This window comes from Ctenocephalides felis, unplaced genomic scaffold (genome assembly GCF_003426905.1).
Source record: "Ctenocephalides felis isolate EL2017-DRISC unplaced genomic scaffold, ASM342690v1 CF-g0.4_SCAFFOLD_01886, whole genome shotgun sequence".
NCBI lineage: Eukaryota > Metazoa > Arthropoda > Insecta > Siphonaptera > Pulicidae > Ctenocephalides > Ctenocephalides felis.
The window spans coordinates 98177811-98204414 of NW_020538040.1; the positions used below are offsets into that span (position 1 = coordinate 98177811).

The following is a 26604-nucleotide window of genomic DNA, read 5'->3' on the forward strand; positions in this document are numbered from 1 at the left end:
TTATTAAAATTATTTAATTTTGAAATATTTTCAACTATATATTAATAAATTAAGTTATTTATTATAAACGCCGATAATCTATTTTACCTACCTTGTTTTTACTGCAAGCAAATAAGTTTATTGGTATTATTGATTATTTTTGATTTCAGAATACAGGGCACGTGATCAAAACTTAAATTTGCTGCTGACACCTGTAAAGACACGAGAGAAAGTGGTAATTGTGAGTGAGTGAATAAAAGTGATTGAGATGAGTGCAATTAATGCTTCCTGAAAATGTTATTTGCATCCACCAACAAAAAAAACAAATTTTCAACTGAATGTTATATATTTATTAAAAACAGTTCCATAATAAAAATATAACACTATTACAAAAACAAATTTTTTAAACTGTTACAATATTTTAAACTAATTTTTTACATTCTAAATATAATTTAATTTACCTATCACATTTATTTACTATAAAAAATTTTTTTCATCACTACGCTATCGTCATTACTACAGATTATTTTGTATTCTGAATCCTTTATAATATCGAGCATCATCGGTGTAACACATATCTATACATAGTACAGAAAAAATAATCTAGATCACTGGCAAAATGTTTGATTTGTTTGTTTTATTTATACAATTGCAATTGTTACCTGCTGCGATATCGGGTCGATATAATAAAGGATCTCGTCGTCCATCGATATATAAACTAGTAAAAATGTTACACTTTAGAATTATCCATGCAGCACACACATCAAATCATTATTGCGAAATAAATTACTGGCAAAGATAAGTGCTATTTATTATATATTTATATGTTCATATATATTTTTCTTTAAATATTAATAATTGTGCTTTCATTGTACAAAGTTTTACAAAAATTAAAAGGTAAAAAGGGGCTTGATTGATTTCTAAAATTGATTAAAACATTGGTAAAAACGCTTTGTTTAAAATCCACGGTTCTGAAATATTGTTACGTCTCTTGCACATTTTGTCGAGACATCGAGATGTTTTCATAGAAAGATACATTATTCTAGCAAGTTCCTTTCAATAACAACGTTTTATAATATATTTTATAAATTCTATATTTATATTAATATTATATACATTCATGTAATAGATATATTTGTATTGTATATATAAGGTACGAAATCACTTTAAAGATTTTTTTTATTGCATTCATCTATTTCAGTTTTAGAATCATTCTATCGCTTACGGTAACGATAAAACATTTATGTTTCTTTATGTAACAGAATAAGATCCATAAAAGAATCTCATACCAAGAACCTCGTACTTTGAAATAATATTTATTAGATCATGATTTGTGTATTTACGTGTTATTTAAAAAAACACAATGAAAATTATTTTCTCAATTGTATTACGATTATGTTTCTTGAAATATAGTTAAAAAATATCGATATAAATAAACCTTAAGAAAAAAGAACTCCTAAGGTAACGTTGATACAATCGTTAGTTTGGACATACTCGAAATATTTCTTTTCTCGGGTGAATCGTTAATAATTTACATTCAACTTCGTTTTAGTCTTATTCCTTCCATTAATTGTTTTCGTTTTGCGAAAAGTAGGTAATGGAACTAAATGACAAACAAATGCAGATTGACAACGACTAGCGCGAGAATAGAATATGTACAAAATTCAAAGCGCATTTAAAAAAAAATGTTTCAGATGTCACTAGATCCTAAAACTTTGGAACTTACATAAGACATTACACAATGAAACGAAATTTTTATAGATCATAATTATTAACAAATTTCGTCAGTTGTGTAAAATCCTACAAATATAATGTATTATTTCTATTAATATAAAACATCCGGGCTCTCAATTATGTCAAATCAAATATCAATCAATCATCAATCAATCATTTTACAATGGTACACAAAATACATCCACATCAATTTGTAAATTTGCTTTAAGTACATAAATAGTTAAAACTCAATAGATAAATTTCTTAATGCGCAGCTACGCGCGCAATTTAGCAAAAAAAAAAGTCGTCATAGAGACTGAAATAACTGGAGACAATCGTTTAGGGTCATCTTTAAACACATTTGACAAAAGAAATATGTAAATCCCTTAAAAATATATATATATAACATATTGTTATTAAATAAAAACTTACAATTCTTAAGATCATGTCTTATTATGTTTATTTATAAAAAAATTATCTAGCAATGTATTGCTCTAAAATAGCATTAAAAACGAAATCCACATTACCGGGCAGCTTGAAATATAATAAAATTTGATTTAATATAAAATAATCTTCAACAAAATTGTTCTATACATTTATTTCACCGCCATTCATTTTTACGATACAATAAAAACCAAAGCGTTTCGATTTTGTCCTATTCTAAATTCAAACAATTAAAATATTATAAATATAATTTTACGATACTTATCTCGAATTTAAATCTCAAACTATAATTAAAAAAAGAGACCATCATTATCACATTGGACATGTTATATAACATAAGTAATATTTAGTAAATCTATTTACAAAAATGACATTTGTTTTTCCAGAATCATTTTTCGCATGGCATATTAATTAATTAAATTAATTTAGCCATTAATTAAAAGAATAAGTGTTAATTGCACCATGCCTTCATAATTAATCTAATAATCTTGTAATGGAATATTAAATATAATGCAACAATTCGCATGAATTTACTGCCGCACGTTATAATAAATTTGAGAATTACTGTATAATTTTAAAACCGCTGCGGGTTTTATTGTATCAAAAATATGATTAGAAGTGAAAGTAAAAAAAAATGTATATACAAATAACTTGCATAATCCGGCTTCCAAATAAGTTTTATTTTATTAAAAAGGTTTTATTTTATATTTAATGATGTTATATTTTATGTTAAAACTTTAAGATGCATAATTATGTATTTATACACTAAAGCTTATCATATTTCCATGGTTTCTATGATATACCTTCAAGATAAATCAAATTTCAAAAAATGGAGCCCATTCTAAACCGACAAGAAACCACTTTTAAGCTAATAAAGACTATCGACTAAATCAATTCGGTACTGCAACATGATTAGACAAAGACTCTTCTTAAATACAATTTTTGATAGTAATCATTAGAAGCCACAAAATACAAAAATACTGTGCATAAAACATATTAGAATTTCATTATTTTTATTAAATTTTATAACCACATGAAGCTGGATTATAAAAATTAAGTATATGGTTGAGAATAAAAAAAAACCTTTTTAAAAATTATTACAGTAAATTAATTTTCAAAAGATGTTTGGCCCGGTTTCAAATCACGTCTACGTTTTGGCAAGTGTGGATGTTTTGAGATCAAATAACTTGCAAGTTCATTTGTACTCTCTAGGTCATCACACGTTTGTTATTATAAAACTAAAACACTCACTTAACCTAAATATGTTTTTATATATACCTCCTATGTATGCATAATAAAATATTTATATTGGTACAATATACTATTAAATGTGTGGTTTATGCAATTAAAACTTTTCTTAAAAACTAAATCGCTTGTTGAAATTTACGCGTTAAAAAAACTTAAATACAATAACAGTTGTTGGCTTAAATATATATATGTAAATATGTCAACTAAATCGATATTCAATTCTCGTAAAAAGAACCTGATATGCGAATGGTTTATTAACGGATGCATCTATCGCAAAAGTATTTGTCATTAGTAATTGCGTATATGTTGTGAGTCTTTCTCAAATAATGATCAAAGAAATATATATTTACTGAAATAGACATTCGGTTTAAAAGTAAAATTATCACACAATTAAGTAGTCTCGATAGAAACTTAACCGAAACATTTGAAATTTTCTGAAAATTGACAGTGAAAATGAAAAAAATTGGGAACTGTACATACAGTTTAATTGTACATATCAAATTTTATTTAATGAATACAGCTCAAACCTTAAACCCGACCAGGTTTAGATTTTATTAATAAATAAATAATAAATTAATTAATTTAAAATAATTCCGTCCTATATTATGTTACCAAAACAATTTTAAAATCAAAAATATAAATATTCAATTTGAAACATGATAGTTACTAATTTATGTAATCTTTTATTACTATAAAAGTTGGCCAAAAAAGTTGTTTTTTCGTCAATAAAAAAGTATAATTTTATATCTTTTTCCTTGCGATAAATGCTCCAATGAGAAATCGAGTCAGCTCTATTATGAGGAGGGTAGTTAACTTAAATTTAAATTTCTTATATTTGTTTTCTAGATAAAATCGAAGTATAAAAATTAGATAAAATTGATAGATAAAATTCATAGATAAAATTGTTCATTTGATAAAATGGTAAAATAATTTATCATACATTAAAATATTAAAACATGCATTTGGATCAAACTTTGTTATAAATTGAAAAAAGGACTCCGATCAATTTTAAATACATAATTTCGGATAAAATATTCAATAAATAATTAAAAAACTTTGACGTCCTACACAAAAAAACGATTGCACTTAAAACTAGTTAAAATCGAGATAAAATGATTTTTGCAGAATTTTAACACATTTGGTAATAAAAAAGATAATTCCCGACTTTATAAATTACGTACAGATATATGTGTATTAGATACAAATGTTGAATTGGGTTAACATAAAAAAATAAGACTGTTATCTTATGTTTCAAATTAAATTCAAATCGCCGCTCTTCTGTAGCTACAATTATTTGTCGAAAAAACAAATTATGTTTTTAATATTCTTACAGCATAAATAATATTTCAAATTTAAAATAATAGTTTTATAGCATTATATATAGCATTTCAGTACGAAAGATAACAATATCTTTCGAAAAGATAAAAAAAAGTTTACAATTGAATTGGACAATAAGAAAAACACCCAATTGCCTGATTATTTTTTTATGCTTAGCCCAATTAAACAATTATATAAAATATCAATATCAAGTTCACACACACACACACACACACACACAGATATATATATATATATATGTATATATATATAAAATTTATACACGCTCGCGAAACCCATTTCAATATATTAAAAACATTTGTTTCATTTATAATATCCAGTTCTTAAAAAATATATACATATATATATATATATATATATACATATAAAATGTGAAAGATAAAGATAGAACGTGATTTGTATTTGATAGAATGTGAAATAGAAATTTGTTCCAATTTTAATAAACGATTTCTTAATATTCAAATATGCCAATTACAATCCAAATAGAAAATGATAAAAAAAAAATCATAAAAAAGATAAAAAAAACGTAATTTGACAAAAAAAGGGGCGTAATTTGACAATATATATATATATATATATATATATATATATATATATATATATATATTGCAAAAGATTCTAACACGCTTGAACTTTAATATCAGTGGCGTTAAATCTCTAAGAATGATTTGAATGAATCTTAATTTGACAAAGATGAATTTTTCGCGCCTATGAAAAGTGATGCCCCAACGTTAATTTAAACTATACATATAATAAATATTACTATTATTATTTTTCGTATTATATAGATGGCCCTGGTGCTAATAATGAGAATGAGATGTACATACAATCGCCAGCATCCTTACTTTGATTATAGGTGAAATATGATTCGTTTAGAAAACATTGTGTTTATGTTCAATAGTAAAAAAAAAAAATAACTTTGTCACGACGCTGATATTTTTTTCCACAGACTACTGTCACATCAAAAGCGTTAACAAAATCAGTGAATTAAAAAAAAATGAGAAAAGTGTGTCATGTAGTATAATGCTGTACTGCGAATATGTAATTTGCAAATAAAGTATGAATTTGTGGCAGACCCACCGTTATAATTAATTCTAAACGATTAATCATTGCTTTTTGTAACGACAATGTTAGATCTGAATTTATGCATTAGTTTGCTAAAATCTGCGTAACTGACCAGTTTAAATTTGCTAGATACTTGAATATAATTTTGCCCTCAATTGAATTCACATAATTTAGATCTAATGATAAAACAATAAATAGTATTAAACATGTAATATTTCACATAATAGTTTTAATTGAATGATCATGCCCTAGGCCTAACTAATTGAAATGAAAAATGTGTCACCTTTTTGAATGCGGATTTTTGTGCGTTTTGTATTATATTTACACAATTTTATAATTTTATTGGTTGATAAATTGAAAGACCCAAGGTTAACCAGATTTCTTTTTACTGAAAAACCGCAAAATAAATAATTTTCTTTTTTTACCGCAGTTGCTTTTACATATTTAGGTTTATACTTAAGACTAAAAGTTGCGTAGTGACCTGTATTTTTATCAACGATGAATAGAATTTTGGACTAAACTATTATGACGCGCGTAGAGTTTTTTTTTATCTATAATTTTACAGAAAAATAATGTTGCACAATTGACCTTACACAATATTAAAAGAGCAACGAGGTCTATTGCACATAAAATTCTATTTTCAAATTTTCATAATTGGTGACATGGGTGCTAACGGATTTGACGTCAAAAAAAAAATCACGTCAAAATTCCACACTTTATCGAACTTTTATCAACTGAATTATTTTCGGCTTTTTTGGCAATTTGTTGGATATTTACATATTCGTCCCATTGTTGTTAAGATACATACGATAATACTTAGCAGAAAGTTTTTATATATATAAAAAAATAGACAATGAATTGTTCTGCTCTATGGCAGCTTTGCATTCAGCAGAAAACATGAATAATTCAAATTCAAATAATTCAAAAAAAAAAAAAAAAGTAAACATAATACATATGCAAGTAGATTATATGTTTATGTATGTGAGCAAATATATATATATATATATATATATATATATATATATATATATATATATGTATATATATGTATATATATGTATATATATATATGTATATATATGCATATATATGCATATATATGTATATATATGCATATATATGTATATATATGCATATATATATATATATATATATATATATATATATATAATGTGTAGATGTATATATAATATGCTGGTTCATACTATGTAACGAGCTACTAATCAAATTTTATTTGCAAATAGTTAAAGGATATGCATGGCCATACTAAATCTTCTTCACACTGCTAAAACAATTAGCCGTTTTGAACCATCATTAAAAAGAAGTAAATTCATACAATTTTTTCAAACTTATTTTGTATCATAACAAGGAGCTATAACAAAAACAAAAAAAAATATTTGACTGTATTCACTGTTGGCTTTTGGGTGCATTATTTGTAACTAATTTGAATTTTCTGGCAGTGTGGTTGTTTGAACAAAGGTTGGATTAGCATAATTCAAAAGTCCAAAAATATTGTACAATTTTATGAAGACCTTTAAAATTGTATATAAATAGTTCAAATCTAATTGTAAGGGCGGGACGATTTTGTATGGCAATACTCCGATAGCCTACAAGTAATATGCACGCACATTCAAATATTCCGAGTTCTACGTTTACATTATGTATGTATATATATATATATATATATATATATATATATATATACATATACACCAAACATACATATCATACAGCACCTAATTATATGTATTTGTAAATGCATATGTACATATATATGTAAATAGCGTAAACGTGTACATGTATTTATACAAGTTAAATTAAAAATTATATTCATAATTATTGTCATTGCAATAGAAAATAACAGAAATAACAGAAATAACAATAAATCAAACCTATTATGAATTTTTCTTCCCAGCAAATTATGAAATTTTGAGTTTAAAGCTGTATATATATATATACACGAGCACATGAAGATATAAATCAGTGTTTCCTATATAAATGTTTTTAAAGTATTACAGTGAACTCAAACGTGTATGTGAATTGGGTTGAAACTCAAACAGGTGTTGATGAATTTTTATCACAGGTAGGTAGATTCATCTGCAAAGAGAAGTACACGCACTCATGGAATAATGTGATTATATTACAAATGATAGAACAATCACGCAATCTTCCATTTTTGCAATCATTCTTCATTTTACTTTAACATGAAACAGAAAACATCCAAATGAAAAGTATGGATTTATTAACTCTTTTGATATTTTTAAATAAATTTCAAACGACCACATTATCATAGTTCTGTACATTTTAAATAATTCAAATGAAACAATAATTCATAAAATCTGAAAATTTTTTGCAGTTTGAACAAAAAAATGTAACTTACTGAGGATTTGAAATAAAAATCTGAAGCTGGTTGACCATCAACCTATAAACAAGATATTAAAAAAAACATAAATTTGATGTATCAACAATATGCTAACCAAGCAGTAATGATTATGGTATCTCATATAAACATTATAAGCAAATGTTTTTAACAAAAGAAAGAAAAAAAAAGTTTAACTGCAATATAATTTATCAAATTTTAATGAAAGAAATCTAAAATCTATATTTTAATTTAACCCCTTAACTTAAAATGACGAGCAGAGCCCGCGTGCGATTGCTAGGCCAAAAGTGAATATTACGGGCACAGCCCGCGTACGATATTGGGGTCAGAAGCAAATATTACGCATTTCGGGCATGGCCCGGTATGGTGAACGCAAGTATTATAAAATATTTATTCATACAAAACTATAAAACACAAAATTATTTTTATTTTTGTGATAAATCGTACACTGTGAGGGAAAATAGTCACAACGCCGCGCCAGCTTGAACAACTTTGGGCCGACATTTTCGAATCTAAATTGTAAGTTAAGGGGTTAAACATAATTACATAAATACCATACTTGTCAAGTGATGCAGCCTGATGATATAAAGAAAATCAAATGAACAAAACTACAGAAATGATCTAATAATAAATACAGGGTAGTCTCTAGGACCAAAATAAAATGAGATCGCGCAAACTTGGCAATGCCATCTTTTGTTCTTTGTGATAAAATTGGAAAGAACAGATTACACATTAGGAATAAGCAAAAATGTTCACTACATATAAAAAATATTTTTAAAAAAAGAAATTGCTTTATAAAATATGAATAATTTCATATATAGTATATAAAAGTAAAATGGCTTGGTATTATAAAAGATAAAGCGTGCTAATTACTATTGAACATAAAATCTAACTAATAAAATTTGTAGAAATAACATAAATATAAATAAATATTCATTTATAGTTATATAAACTTCTGTCTAAAATAAAATGGTATAGTAAATCAGTAAAAAAAAATAAAAACTTGCAAAAAAAAACAAATTGAGCACTCGAAGCAGCAATTCAACTACAAGAACAGAAAACCTGCATAAGATACTTTAAAAACGCTATAAAAAATTAAAACAGCTTAAGAAAAGCTTGAAAATTGTATCTATGATGTCATTCATTTACCAACAACAGATCTCATTTTTTTAGCAGTGTACAGTGCTCGGCCACACTTTGGGACAGATCCAGTTCTGACAGCAAATGGTACTGCCCTACCAGATGTTCAGAGGAATCCACTATTTTAGTGTCAATTATTGATAATTTTAGGAAAGCAGCATGAAAAATATATACAGTATAAGTTAGGCTGTGGAAGTGTTTAAATTTTTTTTATATCTTTCGGAAATGGCGTTCTTGTGTTTTTATATGCGTTTTTAACCCATTACAACACCCATCAACAAAAAAAAAAATTAGCCAAAAGTATTTAATTTTGCTCAAAAATTTACTTAATAAATAATGTCATTTATGTTGCCCATCTTCAATATAATTTAGATTGTTTGTAAAATAATATCTATATTCACGTGCATAACACCTCTGTAACAATTCTATCACTATAGCAGTAGAATCTGATGAGTTAACTTCCTTTAAATTGCAATAATCCATCTTCGATATAAGTTATAGCTATCAAAATAAAAAAAATTACTTTTCACGTATCTAAAAAACAGAAGCAAATAATTTTGAAATCGTTTTTTGAATGCTTTCCAAATTTTCCATGAATTTTTGGTCACCGAAATATAATTGAAAAAATGTAATTAATTAAGTTTAATTATTTGTAAAGTATGCAATAGATAACGTATCCAAAATGTGATACGAATATATAGTTAGTCAATTGAGTTCAAAAATATTTTTTTACATTAACATTATTAGAATACTTATAGTTTTCCTAAAAAAATAAAAAATTCATATCACACACATTTAGTTTTTCTATCAAACAAAATCTTTTCAGCAAAGTATTTACTCTAGAAGAAAATGATTAACTTCAAATATTTTACATACCAAAAGCATGTTTTATGTAAAATGTTTGTAAAGATTTTGAATTTAAGGAAGAAAATCAAGAATATTGCTTCAGAGGCAAGAGTAACAGTTGAAATGAAACAAATATTAAAATAGTTTAAAAAGTATACATACATACATACATACATATATACACATACACATACACATACACATACATATACATATACATATATATATATATACAGTCGGTCAAGTAAGAGCGTGGCCGGGTTAATTTATAAAAATAATTATTTTATGAAACTTTAATATTCATATATGCATTGTATACGTTAAAAGCAAGGATGCAATTTTGGTCAATATGTGTCCAGTCACCACCGGAGTCGACAATTGGCTGGCATCTCCAACGCCTGCTTTTTACTAATTTAACGGATTATTTTAATTTTAACGGAGTCCGACGGCTCGTATTTTAATTTAACGGCTCGACGAGGGCAGTACGTGCTCATATAGAACTTTCATCAGTGAAAATGACATTTTCAAAATCTCTAACAATATTTTCATGTGCTCAAGCGGAAAAGAAGCACATGTTTTTCAGTCGTCAGAGGCTTCCCAGTTGTGTTGCGCCATTTCAGACCATGAATACGAAGAAAGGTTCAGATAGTTTTGTAGATATTTTTGTAGATATTTCTAAACATTTTGCCATTAATTTTGCTCGTCCTTGCTGCAGTGTTAAAGCAGGATTCCGCAAATACCCATTTACTGTCCTTTTTTCTTCTTTTTTATTTGAATCACGTTCTGATAAATCATCGACTTTTTTAGCAACTTTATATAGGTGTATATAATTCTGTACAAATGCCTTCAACTTTCTCACATATTTAGCAGCAGCTGATTGCTACATTTGGGTACCTTTTAGGTGCATGCAAAAGGGCGCAGCCTCGTAGCGCGACGCGTAACTTGACACTCATGGCGTTTAACGTAATTTTTTCTCAAAAGATCAACTGCAACTAAACCTTTTTTGACAATGCATCAAGGACAAAGCTTCACTTTATTGGCTCACGAAAGAACTAGACCGAAATCTTTCATTAACTGTCGTTAAAGTCTGCCACGCTCTTACTTGACCGACTGTATATATATATATATATATATATATATATATATATATATATATATATATATATTAGAGATGGGCTTATCATATCCGAAGCCGGATCGGTTAGGATTTGAATCAACTTCAGAAAGAAGTTGTATCCGCTTAACAACTCCACGACTTTGACAACTTTGAAAACCAATACTCAACACAATTATGTTTTATAGTGTATTTGAAAATTGTTTACAAAAAGTTCAAACATTTGTGTTAATATTATTAAAAAAAAAAAAAAACTATTTTATGCAATCCAATATGCATACAAATCTCATATTGTATGCCAAAATTGAGACAATGAAAATATTTAAATATCAGGGTAATTCCTTTACTATAAAGGATCCACTGAGCAATCAGGCGACCAGACAATTTATGAATAAATAAATCTTAATGTAATAAAAATTTTAAAAATTACCAATATATGTATGTCGGATTGTAAAAATTATGGTTGACTAAAGTTAAAACGGAAAGCTTAATAATCAAAATCAATTTTAAAATTATTTTTGAAGAGAAAAAATAGATGAAAAATGACTCATTGCTTTTGAACAAATTATGTATTTGAGCTGTTCATACTTAAACACATTTTAGTTGTTCTGTATTTTTACAGTTATCCTTTTACTTCATGGAAAATACAAAATGATATTATTTTAGATCATTTTATACCTAGTAAGTCACAAAAATTGCCTGTAAGACAACAAGGCAACCACTTCATTCGACGCAAATCTTTGTATTGCTAGAAAAAAACAACCAAATGTCTGTACGTGTTAATAGATCTAAGACCATTTAGGGAAGCCGGATATGGCAAAATCTCTGATACAACTCCACTTGGATTCACTCCAAGTGAGGAGTTACATTCTCAGATAAAACTCACTCCAGAGTTACCCAACTCTATATATATATATATATATATATATATATATATATATATTTACATATATATATATATATATATATATATATATATTTACATATATAATATATATATATATATATATAATTTGTCATATATATATATGTCTAAATGTCATTTAGACGTTTTCAATTGTCTGTGCGTAATGTGCGTTGCTGTCTGTCCAACCCACATTATTGCAAATGTGATGTGACGTCAATAGATAAAACCCGTAGTATTGAGACAATACTGCCATAATACCGTTACAATAAAAAATGATATTTACCAAATGATAAAATCAATATATAAGAATTGATTTGTTTCATAAAAAAGAATCATTGACTGCATTTATCATATCAGCTTGCACACGGTATACTTAATTATTTATAAATAACTGGTACAGCCCATTTTGGTTGTAATTCACTATTGTAAATATTGATTTTTATTCGTAGTTTCAATGAATTTCAAAAATGCGTAATTTTTAGTGAAACATGAGCTAATTATGTTGCTCAATATCCACTCATGACATAAGTTCATTTGTCGAAATGTATAAAATAATAAAAAATCTCAATAAATCTATGTTTTTAGATAATGCAATGACTTTATATATATATATATATATATATATATATATATAAACATATATAGATGATACTCTAATTCTTAATTTATATTACTATCACTAAATATCAGATGAAAGTATTTCCTTTACTTAGTAACCCCGCATCATTCAACTTAGATTTCATGTTCATGAAATATGTATTTAGATAGATTTACATGTGACTAAATGTTTTTTATAATTAACTGAGGCAATAGTATATTACCCAAAAACTAAAACAATACAACCGCTTCCAATAAAAATTCACATTCAAAAAACATTTAGTTTCATAAAAAATGCATAATTACATTCAAATTATAATTAAAAACTTTGATTTAGATCACAGAAATATCACATTCGTTCTGAGCTAAAATCTGCATAGACATTATTGAATGAGCAAATAAAATAAATAACAAAAAAATTAAAATAATCAACAATGTAATATAAATTAAAAGCTCTCTATCTTCTGAGTAAATTGCATAAGTCATGTACATTGCTTTATTTTCTATCATCTATTTGAAATCGATTGTATTGTTTTATGGCCCAAATAGATCATGAAGATCATAAAAACAACATGTGAAAAACATTAATTTTCAAATTATTTTATGTGACTTTGCAAATGAGAAGTTAGTATGTTCTCTTTAATAGAGTAGAAAAATGCTGTTGGCTTTTGGCGAATTTTATATATTATTCAAGGAAATAATTACCAGTTTTTGCAAAACTATTTTAATTCATGCAAAAAGGTTTATTTGAAACATTAATTTATCTAATAAGATTGATAAGTTATTTATAGATAGTATCAGTCTGTCACATGCATATATATTCTAATGAAGTCATTCATTTCATTATCATTTAAGTATATGCAAAATTTCAAAATAAATGCGCACTATCCATAATAATGTGACAGCATTATCTTAAAGAATATGACCAATTCATTGCTCAACTGTCCCCCAAACAATTTACAAAGAATATTTTCATACTTAAGGAAAAAATAATTTTCGTCGAAGTATTAAAAGCCCTTTGTTGTTTGCTTACTAGCTGCAAAACCTTCGAATTTTCTTTGGTAATTGACAAAGTACTGCTAGTAAAAAGCAATGCTCAAGGGATAATTAATACGAAAATGAAATCAGTTAGATTCGCGTCGCGGACGTGATTTGAATCCGGCCAAGAGCGATTTTATGCTGTTGTGTCTAGGGTCAAGTGACGCCTTTCTCGAATTCTCTCCGAGCGAGACGTCCCCGCCCGACGATTGTTCGATATCATCCGTGGTCAATAGCAGTTCAGCATCTGGGTATATTTTATTCGATTCGCGGTAAACGACGCGATTGTCGGGGTCGGAAGTAACTTCGTTATATAATAATCGTGCCGTCGTCGGCCACTCACCACTGTCCCAGCGGTCCTCGTCGTTGCTCTCCTCACTGGATGATGCCTCCGAACTCTCGGATAGCACGTCCTGCGAACTCGCCGACAACAAATTGTTCATGTCGCGGCCCACATTCCAACTGCCCGATGTTCGACACACGCGCTGCATTCGCACAGTCACCTGATGATTTCAATATACTTTTGTTATATATAGTTTTTAAATTTATTTTTTGATGTTCGTTTATCAATTTTACTTTTTACTACTATGTATTACACTAATTGAAAATTCACAACCCACATCATAAACTTTCAAAATATAGTTATATCACCCTACATACACTTTTACAAATCTCACATAAGCTTTCTGTATAATACAGTAAAAGCTCCTTATTCTTAGGGCTATGTTCCATAAATATGCCGCAAATATAGAAACCGTAAATACAAAATCCAAGGTGACAAATCCTTTTTAATCATAGTATTTGGCCTATATTCATAATTCAGATAAGGCAATGGCTTGAAGAACTTCAGAAAATTCTATAGCTCAGCAGTTTTTCACAGCTTCTTCATTACAAACTGTCACATCAGCAACTTGTCTATTAAAAATAAGGCCTCGTCCCATGGAAGGATCAATCTTCACAGAGAAATCACACAGAACATTTGCCATTTTTGAATTTTTGTGAAGATTTTTTAAATTCAATGTCACAATTGCTTAATGCCTTCTTAATGTCAGTTTGAATCAAATTCTACTATAGAGTAAAACAGCAAAATTAAAAAATATACTTTAATCATTGAGTAATCAATAACATTTTCATTCTGTTGGTTTACATTCTCAAAAACCCCAATAGTGAAAAAGAGAGCGAAGGAAACAAAAACTTATACCAATGTTTTTTTTTTTTATTATTTCAAAATGATGGTATTTACAAATGATATTCTGCTGGATGTATATAAGAATCTGAGAATAACAAAATTTCTAAATGTGAAGATAAGAATTGAATCGCAATATTTTTGATCGTGAATAGCAAAAACGGGAATAAAGGAAGCGCGAATAAGGAGCTTCTATTGCACTTACAATAGAATACTACTTTTCAAAGTATTTTGTATTAGTTTAACAATAATGTATTTGAAGCAAGCCTACAAATTTCAATTATTTAATAAAACTTGACATATTGACAATCTTCAGTACTTAATTATTCCATATTGAACTAAATGAATTTGATTCATCACATATAGTTGAACTTTCGATGAGGAGCACAAATCTTGAATGTTCATATTGCATCTACAACAATTTAATTCAGAAAAAAAAAAATATATATATATATGTATATATAAAATTGTACACATTATGAATATAAGATGATATTTTTTAAAGGTTTATAACATTACTTCAAATGTTCAGATCAGCTACCAGATTCCAACGATGCTCGACATTATAATGATTATATCTTGAAATTATTAAATTTAATTCGCCTATAATAACAAAACACGATAAAAACATTAACAAAAAGTTCAATAAATAAAATTTAAAAAAATAAATAAGTTTTGGCTCAGTGTCTTTCTGTCACATAAATTTGAATAAATTCTTTGTAAGCTTATGTAATATGATAGATATTAAATAAAAATTAATCTATATATTATGTTAAAAAAAAAAAACATCTGACCTTAAAACAACAAATAAATATCAAGTTTGAATTTAGTAAGTATTAGTAAAATATGGCTTTGTAATTCAATTTAAATACTTAGTCCAGGGTATTTATTTAAGCAGTGTCAAATATAAATTATGTTTAATATTTTTTATTGTTGTTTCAAGGTAGATATATACACTGCACCTTTAATTATAATAAAAACCATTAAAACTTTAAGCATAGCAATTAGATACCTTACCTGAAAATCAGCACTATACAACTTGTGTTGCTTATCTTTGTGGGCATCATCTAGCTCAGACTTGTTGAGAGTCAGTTTGAATAAACCGCCAGTCGGTTGAATGATCTCATAATTAGCATTACTGTTAGTGGAGCCATTTCCAGTATGCAAAAGGTTTGGATAATAGTCATCTTGTGATAAATTTGTGTTTTCTCCTAATGTGTTGTAATCTTCCATGTCCGTGTCATATGTGCGTACAAAAAACGGATTAAACCAGAAATGAAAAAGCTTTTCCCTGAATATAAAAAAGTGCATTACTATTTTTTCAAACTGAAATGTGGGCAATTCATTTACCTTCGTCCCATTATAGTTTTTGTAAAAAATTCAAGTTTAATATCACCAGTTAGAGGTATACGTAAATTATCTAATTTAATTCGGATTGCGCCATCGGAACCTTCACTAATTACTACAGGCTTCTTGGGATCATTTAGCAATGAATTGTACATCTGTAAACAAAAATTAAGTTTAATTTTATACTCTAAAATTCTTGTTAGAAAACCCCATTAAAAAAATATTGATATATAATATATAAATAAAAAAAGTTTTACATTTATAAAACCAAATAAGAACAATGTTTCTATTTAAGTACGAAATAGTGAATCTATAGCCTTACATTGATCAGTACTTCAAAATTTTATATTTTTTTGATATAATATTTAATATAAAAACTAAAAACCTTTTTATTTGATTGTGAGATCGAAAAATGTAGATTTCCTTGTGCATTGCTGAGTACAGGAGCAGGTAGCAAAACAATATCCACTATGTGTACTGTCACTGGTTCATATTTCAAAGAGTCCCTTACTAACTGTGCATAATAATCTACATATCTACGTTGAGATGGTATAGTAACTCCTTTTCTGTCATGCGTTCTCATTTGACCATAGTGCGCAAGTGCATCTGCTGAAGCTGTAAACTTACCACTATGAATCATGTAACAACATACCATTGTACCTAAACAAAAAGCTATCGTCAGTGCCTCAAATAAATGTAAAAGTTAATATTAATTTGTTGCTGAATCAGATAATATTAATAACTAACAAATAGTAAATAGGAATATATAGAAATACAATAGTAAATAGTACTATAGTACCTGTCCTGCCTTTGCCTGCTTTACAATGTACTGCAGCAACATTCCGACAGTCTTTACTGAGCCACATATGAACGTCTGCACAAAATGGTTCAATCAATTCTATGTCAGGTGGATTGTGATCATCAAAAGCATATGTAGATACCCTCTAAAATATTATCAAAAGTATTTAGTCATATAATTAATAAATGTTAGTTAGTCATTCGAAATACACAATTGATTTTTCCTAACTAATTTTGTTACGTTTTATTATAAATAAATCCACATAGATGAAGTCAAATACAATTGCATTGAATTAAAATATCATACCTGCTGAAATTTATTGCAGTCATACGACCTCTCAGAACACAAATTATAAATTTTATAATGATCTCTGTGTTTCAACTCAAAAAATTTTACAACATCTTCTATATGGTTTCTATATACGCCTTCCAATTTTTCAGCAGGAAATCCCATTGCTATCAAATTGTGCTCAATATCTGCACTTGGATTTAAGGAACAAATAGTTCACTTTTGATCTTACAGCTCATTATACCTTTTTCAAAATATGCAACTACATTTGGGGAAAAAAAATCATTTTTTTCGACTAGCTATAATTAGGACATTAGGATATTTTTATGTCCTTTGGAAATTTGGTTTTTGACCAGTACAAAATGATTAAGAACTATTATTTACTGTATAATATTATTATGACATATTTAACTTCCCAAAGGAGAAGTTTATGTTTAATTTTTCAGTTTAATAGTTTAATTTTCAGAATACAATTTTAGGATTACATTTTAAGAAATTTAATAGAAAAACTGATTGTATATTAGAAAATATCATTATAATTTAATAAATAATTCTAAAAATTTGAATTACCTTGTAAATTTTGTTCATGTATGTTTCAAATTAAAAATACTGAGCAAAATAAAATATTTTTAGTTCAAAATAGATATTGACTAGATATATAGATATTCCTGCCAGATAAAGTTCAGCACATATTGGCTTTTTAAAATACTGGAGTCGCTAACAATACAATTTTCTCTATCGAAACAGTCAATTACCCATAATTTTATTATGGATTCGAAACAATTTTATACATATTGACTTTGAAAGGATACATGTCAGATCTAAATTGAATCCATCCTTTGTATACCTCCGCCTCCTCTTGCTGATGAGCCCTTTGATGGGGTTGGTCATTTTCATGTTAGAGATTGTGTTTGCCATTCTACATGTAGTATCAGCTTTATTGCAGCAATATTCAACCGAGTTGATATGGAGCTTTACGGCTACCTGACCATTGTGTTCTACATTAAAGCTATGTGATTTGTCTGAGTTGTTGGAGGAGTCTCTGAAGGCCACTACCGAGGCTCCCAAACCACTATCTTTACTAACGTGCTGATCGTCGGACAGAACACTGACTCTCTTTGCATTAGATGGGCTACAAGCATCATCGACATATATGCAAAGAGGCCTTTTAATTTCGCTGCACAAATGTTCCTGTTTGGTACTGTAAGTCAATACCGTGGCCTCGCGGCGGCAACTAAAGCATAAACCCATAAAGCAATCCCATTAATAACTTTTAAGCACTCGACAGGTTAAAAGATAAACTACATGACATTAAAAAAACCCATGCTACACAATGGTCAACTTTCTAACCTAGACGTACAATTACATAAATGAAATGCACGAAGCACTCGCCGAAAACATTTTCAATATCCACAACATTTTTACTTTGAAACCATTAAAACTATTAAACAATGACTAAATGAGACAAAGCTGTCACCCATTTAGACAATATTCGTCTCCACACTGATAGAAAAGTCGATACACATCAACTTTTAAATTTTTTGAGTATAAGCTCTGTTCACATTGCAAACAGTTTCTTTTTGGTACGCCATTGTATTGAAATAGTATGATTTAAATTTCAACTTATGAAACTATCTGAAACACGCTATCATAATTATCTAGCTTGCACAAATGGCGTCCACACTCAAAGCACGACATCAAAGATTTTCAAGTTTTTTATACATAACACTAGATGTAGCAGCCTCCAACATTTTTCTCAGTTATCATATATGTCAAATTCTGCGTTCTATTGCACCGATCGCACCTTTTAGTCAGCGACAGCGACTTACCTGCGCTCTGAAGTTCTTTCACGTGAAAGGTACTAATTTATCGAATACAGGCTCTAAATGGAAAACCTTATTTCAATTGGATAGATTCCGTAAGCCATTGCCGTAACAAACCAAAAGCACTTCTCATTTGCTTCTAAATATTATACATTTTTATAAAAACCAATTTTAAATTCAAATAGCAAACTAATTTTCCTTTCATATTATAGTTCAGCGAACAGCTGTAAGATGACACTACTAAATGTTTTGAGCCCATTCAGCAAAGATGGCTCTGCTCGTATTTCTTATCAGGTTTTTGTACGATAGATATTATCTAACCGATTTTTTGCAGGAAACGTCAGAACTTTTATTATCGATTAAATTAGAGTAAAAAATGACAAAATTAGCTTTATAGGAAAATTATAATTATTATATAATAACAAGATGACAAAAAATCCTACGTTTGCTTTATATATGCTCATATTAACTGACATAGGCCTGAAAGGTGAAAACTGATATTAATAAATATTATATATATTATTTCGATAATAGCTTTATATTGTTTGACATATCACATGTATAAAAATAAAAATAGCAAAGTTTTTATAAAATTAGATATTGGTAGATAATTTGGAAATAATAAATCTCTACGAGCGTAAAAATAAAAACAAAGATTTGAAAATTTGGATTTTTATGCTATTTCTCAGTTTTACTTATTTATTTATTAAAACCACAAATAAATCAACGAATATGATGTTGCATATCATTTAAATGTAGTTTTATTAAATTTCATATCTTAACAATAAGAATTTTAGTACCCTATATTTTGCTCGAGAAGAATTTAGATAATTGGTTTTATAATATAATAAGTTATTTCAAGAAAGTAATTAATAATTGATAATTAACAATAACTATCGAATTTTTAAAGGTACTTGTATACAATGCTATCAATGCAACTCGTTAACAGACGACGTCCGAGGTTGCAGTGTTTCGCCGCCAAATCTTGTTTACCTTAAGAACTGTTCTTTGGTCCACAAGCCAAGCAATGAAAGATTCAGGGAGGAAGAGATATGGTGCCGTAAAATCAGAAATTATAGAAGTATAATTATATATTGAATTTTAATATATTTGCGTTCCCATTTGATGATAACACAAGTCCAAAAAAAATAAAAGTTGTCTGTATTGGGTGTGCGGCATATGTTTCCCTATGTAGTTTTTACCACTGAACACGAATCTAAAGTCGAAATTGTTAGTCAAATTGCAAAAGTTTAAAACAAATTTAAAAAACTTAAAATAAACGACAAAATATCAAATCTAGTAATAATAATTAAAATCTTATAATTTCTGTAATTTCTTGACTCTTTATCTTAAATGACTATTGAAATTTAATTAAATGATTTATTAAGTTTTTCTTTGTATAATTCAGCAGCAATTTGCAAAAATTGCTTTACTCCCCATTGCACCTGGGTAATCTGCAACCATGTTTGTAATTTGAATATCTGAAATAGTGTTGGGCAAATTACTGATGTAATTTTACAAAAAACCATGGTGTATGGCATCGTGCCTCAAGGCAAATTGCTGGAACTTCCTATTATAAAAAGTAAATAAACAAAACTTGATCAAGCGGTGTTAGAATGAAGGATCTTATCTCATATTTCTAAGAATTATATAAATTGAATTGCAAAGTTAAAATTACTAGATCTGAGATTTTGCAATTTTTTTTAATTTATGTATGCTTTGCTTTACTCTATATAAATATATAGAAATGAAATTGAGAAATAATCATTTTTGTATGTTATTAGAAATCTATACATATGGATGAAGAAAGCAAAAGAATAACTATAAAAATATGTAACGAAGAATTTAAACTAGATCCCTGTAAATCAGTCAAGACCTTATGATACCAATAATACAAAATAAAATAGATGATAAATATAAAAGGGCGTCCATTAATCACGTGAGCCATTTCTAAGGATTTTTAAATCTTTCCTCCCCCTTGGTGATGATTTTTAAAATTCTGCCCCCTCCCTCACCTAGCATCTCGTGTATTTTTAGTACCTAGAAAAATCGTAATTAATTTTTTTTTAAATTATGTTTTATTTTTAAATTGAGGTTAGAAAAAAATACATGTGATATCTAACTAGACCCTCCCCTCCCTCACATGATACTTCGTGATATTTGTCCACCTTTAAAGCTCACGTGATTCATGGGCGCCGCCTAAAGATATGCAGAACACTTAATTTCTTACAATTAGACAATAATGCGGTTTTTAATATTAATTCCATAATATCTCATAATTTATCGGTAGTATATTCTGTGTTTAATTCCTATCTTGCAAATTATATTTTATTTCCAGTGCCAAGCAAGCCATGGCACAAACGTTCCGTAGTGCGCGAGTGCGCATACAAACATTGGGACGATGAAATTTGCTACAAGGGCACCTGGCAAATAATCTGCGAATGTAACGGAAGCGGATGCAATGGGGCCACCACCCAGGCGCCAATTAATACTTTTTCAATAATCGCACTTGCGTTAAGCCAATTGTTATGGACAACATCGATTTCTATTTAATTGACTTACATCAAGCTTATCATTAAATACTGTCATCCCAAATTAACTGTATGTTACAATCTTTGAATGTTACATTTAAATATAATAATTTATTACAAACAGTAATAAAATATTTATTACTAGCTGACCCGACAGACGTTGTCCTGTACCCATGCCTAAAAATTCAATTTTTTTAAAAACCTATACTGGTATTTACCGTTTAGTTAAAAATAATCATTAATGTTTTTAATAATATATAATAATTTTAATAAATATAATAATAATAATACTGGTATTTACCGTTTAGTTAAAAATAATCATTAATGTTTTTACACTACAATCTATACCAAAATGTATGTACAATTTCTACACTTAAATTTCAATTATACAGTAAAAACCAAATCTGCTACATCACAACATATAACATATATCAAACAGGCAAATATCGAAATATGATCATTAACATTGTATATAAAAATTTTTACACGATATTTTTTTAGAACGAATTTATTTTTAATATATCAATTAACGGAATATACAATATTCTTTGTCAGACCTGTAGGTGCATAAATAATTAAATTGTTTGTACTTCTAACTTTCGGCCACGACTGAAATTTTTTAAGTTAATTCCGCAAAATAACTGTAAATAATCAACTGTATATAGCCGATTAGCGTATAATAAATGAATAAATAAATAAATAAATAAATAAATAAATAAAATAAGTTCATTGTCTGCCCTTGTGACTTGGAGTCCCATCTAACAATTTATATGGTTTTTTTAGATAAATATCGAACAGTGTGGCTTATTGCTCAAACCCAACCGTACTTTGCATTTGAACAATTGAATATTCACACAAATTCCAAACTTCAGCCTAAACTGTAAAAGAAACGAAAACATTCTATTTGGATATAAGATGCAGAATAAAATTACGAATAAAATGATATATAAATCGTTAAGTGTGTTTATATAATTTTCTCGAGATTTTCTAGTTTTCCTTGAATTTTACCACTGCAACTCGCCTGTAGGCCACACCGTTAGGAAAAGAAATAAGAATTTTGAGACCTTTCTAACGATGTATAATACTTTGTTTTCTTTAGAGAAATATAGAATAGTGTGAACTGTGAACTATTGAATATTCATACAAATTGCTCTCTACAATCCAAACCGTAAAAGATACGAAAAAACTTTGTTCGGCCGAAAGATGCAGATTAAAATTACGAATAATATGATAATTGAAAAATGATATATGAAACGTTAAGTGATTCTACGTTTTAGTTAGAAAACGTTTGTATGTAAAAAAGAAAAGGGCTGATTTTAGGGTTTTCCGGCAACCATTCGATTTTTTCTCGCCGTAAGAACCATCCTTGGACATCAACGAACATTTTAAAAAAAGAATTGGCCAAATTGGTCCAGGCGTTGTTGAGTTATGCGCTTACCAACACATTTTGCGATCCATTTTCATATATAAGATAATTTAACATATTGAATTTAATTGTATATATAATTTATTTATTTTATTATCTGTATGAATACTAGTGTTACAAAATCTATTTCATAGAAATATTATAAACAATTTTATTTATATATTACATGAATATATTTATTCAAAATGATTATATTTATTTAAAATTATTAAAATTCAGTCAGTTATTGGTAGATGACCGGTAGTGTCATTATAATTCAGAGACTGAGAGAGATTGAGAATTGTGAAGATAATATTTTAATATATATATATCAAAATAATTTTTGTGTATTTTAAAACTAATATTTATTTATATAAATATATATAAGGGGTATTTATCCGTTGGTGATTTTTGCTCAAGTCTCCTGGAATGTGGTATCTCTAGCAGTGCTCTATTTTATTTGGATGGGCTTCTAGTATCTGAAAGTGGTGGACACTGAAGTTTCTTACTACTTCCTCTATATATAAAATATTTAGATCGTCATGTATGGTCTGAGGGGGCGTCCATTAATCACGCGAGCGAGTCTTTAGGAATTTTTGAACCCCCTCTCCCTTGGTGATACATGGTAATATTCAAAATTACCCCTTCTACCTCACCAAACATCACGTGTATTTTTAGTTACGTGATAAAACTGTAAAATATGATTTTTTTTGAATATGTTTGAATTTAAAAAAAAAAAAATCCGTTAAAAAATAAATACACGTGATATCTTACTATACTCCTCCCTCCCCCACGTAATATTTCGTGATTTTTTATCAAACCCTCCCGTCCCCTTAAAAACCTCACGTGATTAATGGACGCCCCCTTATTACTGATGAACCACGGGGCATCAGCTATCTGTCTGAGTATCTTAGATTGGGCACGCGGCATTAATGCTATATGCGACTTGCTGGCACATCCCCATAATTCTATACCGTAAGTCCATATAAGTTTTATCATTATAGAATAACGGTTGAACTCTTTTTTGTTGAATTAAATCGACGAATAACAAAATGAAATAAATCGATAAAATGCAATTATAACTGTTGAATCGATTTTTGACCCCCAAAAGTTATGGTTCAAATGAACAGGTTATGTTCAGTAATGTTCTCTGCAATTATAACTGTTGATTCGATTTTTGACCCCCAAAAGTGAGCCATTTCTAAGGATTTTTAAATCTTTCCTCCCCCTTGGTGATACGTGATGATTTTTAACTTTTAAATAAAACAATCCCTGTTATAATTTCACATTTTAGTATGGTTCAAATGAACAGGTTGTGTTCAGTAATGTTCTCCCGACGAAAAGTGGTAAGGTTTTCTCTCGTTTCAGCATTATTCTAGGCATGTTTTATTCAACTGCGTTTTTCGTAAAAGACGACGCATCAGCGCGTCATCGATAGGTCAATCCCAAGGACCATATACGCAGATGAATAATTCATACCATTGAACTTTTAAACAAAAAACATTGGCAACGAAACATGCCGCTGTTTTATTGATTAAAACAACACGTGTATAACCGATACTGTTCTAATTTTACTGCGTTTATTCAAATACTATCTAAATACTTCGGTAGACTATGAACTGGCGTACAAAATGTATCGTTAAATTTTAAATGCATTTGCTCAAATTTGAACATAAGTACTATCATAATATTATCAAATTTTAAAATCATTTAAATATTTTTGTAGATTCATTACCATACTTTTATAAATAATCCGTTGAATGTTCAAAAAAATCACTGACCTCATATACTGTTTGTATCAGTCGGCCTTCCAAAACGTGGTGCATGTTCAATATCAAAATTGGCGGGTTTTGTAAGCCAGTGCAGACTATACAGTTTTACTACAATATTTTTTCTTGTAAACAGAATTAATTGATCTTATTACAGTCAACCCTACCTATTATTTATCTCTCAAAGCTTTTGAAAGTGCGACTATTTTGAGTCGCACTTTCAAATGCTTTGAGAGACTACAAATTACCTCATGGAAATAAAAAAATCACTTCTTAAACGACCAAGTATTTCAATTTGTTATATTTTTACAATTTTTCTTAATATACAAATGCATTTTACTTATTATTTTAAGATATAGCATTATAATGTGGCGCATTTTTAAATGTAGTATTATAATATTAACTATATCTATATTATAAAAATAATTAATGTGAAATACTTTTCATACATATAATGTAAAACGAATAAAATATGTGTAGTGGTATAAAATTTTCATTACCAAAGTACTTTTATTCAAATTAATAATTTCCCCTTATAACATTCAATTCGATTTTTAATTCGTAGCGCTAATTGCCTTTTGAAGACAAATCCAACTATTTCAAGGTTACAGCGAAAATATTGCTAATATTTATCGAATTGGGGTCAAACATGAGTATATATATATATATATATATATATATATATATATATATTAGGGTGGTCCTTAATATGAACATTTTCAAGTTTCCTTGCTCCCAGAGGCTCAATTGCTTCCAAATTGATAAAAAAACCTCTATAAGTTTTAGCTCTTAATATTGTCTTATAGATAGTGCGCAATTCAATCAAAGTTTTGTATGGAAATAACATGGAAAATTTTAAAAAATTTTAAAAATGCTTTTGAGATATAACTCAATGAACTGAGTTTTATTCAAAATTCGACGCTCTACAAAACAAATTATAAAAAACCTGTTTTTTCGAAAATGTCCATATTAAGACCACCCTAATATATATATATATATATATATATATATAAACTTATCAAGTTTTCAATAATATAATTTTCAGAAATTTAATTTATAGAGATCCTAATATTATTGCGCCAAATTTTGAGTATTGTACCACAAAATAACATTTTCAAAGTGCTTCAAAAATTATATAGAGAAAATGCATACAATATAACATTAAATACCTATCTTTAAATAAAGATTGACTTTTGAAAAACATTTTAAGTAAAACAAGGGAACTTTATTAATTGATTTATTACTTTATTAACTTCCCGTAGGGTAAGTTATAGTAATCGCAAAAAATCGAAAATGAAAATTTTTATATATCTTTACGTTTCAACGGTTTCTGAACATTTTGTCATACCTTAGAAAAAATGGATGTATGTGTGTATGCGTGTGCGTGTGCGCGGATACAAATTTTCGTCGACAATTTCGGGAACACCGATCAACCGATTTGAATAATTCAAAAAACATTCGACTCGTATTAATAAGGAGACGTGCTGATTAGTTTTTGGCTGAGGTCTAGCCGTTCCGAAGATACGGGACAAAAAGTGCCAAAAATGTAAAATGGTTTTTAAGAGAACGGAGCGTCCGATTTTAATAATTCAAAAACATTTTACTTGTATTGACAAGATGAACAACTGATTAAATTTTCATGAAGGC

At 28.0% G+C, this 26604-nt stretch overlaps 2 protein-coding genes across 5 annotated transcripts; one reads left to right on the forward strand and one right to left on the reverse strand.

Moving 5' to 3' along the window:
* Positions 1 to 91: 91 nt before the first annotated feature.
* LOC113376853 (phosphatidylinositol 3,4,5-trisphosphate 3-phosphatase and dual-specificity protein phosphatase PTEN) lies at positions 92 to 19190 on the reverse strand. Of its 4 annotated transcripts, none has more exons than XM_026616926.1 (8): positions 18242 to 19190; positions 17448 to 17617; positions 17142 to 17286; positions 16728 to 17002; positions 16346 to 16497; positions 16013 to 16286; positions 14153 to 14312; positions 92 to 191 (listed from the first exon to the last, which is right to left on the reverse strand). In XM_026616926.1, the coding sequence occupies exons 1-8, from the start codon at positions 18678 to 18680 to the stop codon at positions 166 to 168; spliced, it is 1641 nt and encodes a 546-aa protein (XP_026472711.1). In that variant the 5' UTR covers positions 18681 to 19190; the 3' UTR covers positions 92 to 165. The 4 variants fall into 4 exon arrangements, with proteins under 4 accessions (XP_026472711.1, XP_026472712.1, XP_026472710.1 ...); XM_026616927.1 differs by lacking the exon at positions 92 to 191 and adding an exon at positions 7750 to 7884; XM_026616925.1 differs by lacking the exon at positions 92 to 191 and having other exon boundaries at positions 13721 to 14312.
* A 488-nt stretch (positions 19191 to 19678) lies between these two features.
* Positions 19679 to 21805, forward strand: LOC113375571. The gene is made up of 3 exons (XM_026615504.1): positions 19679 to 19739; positions 20163 to 20333; positions 21591 to 21805. Exons 1-3 carry the CDS (start codon positions 19679 to 19681, stop codon positions 21803 to 21805), a joined length of 447 nt encoding a protein of 148 aa, XP_026471289.1.
* Positions 21806 to 26604: the final 4799 nt, after the last annotated feature.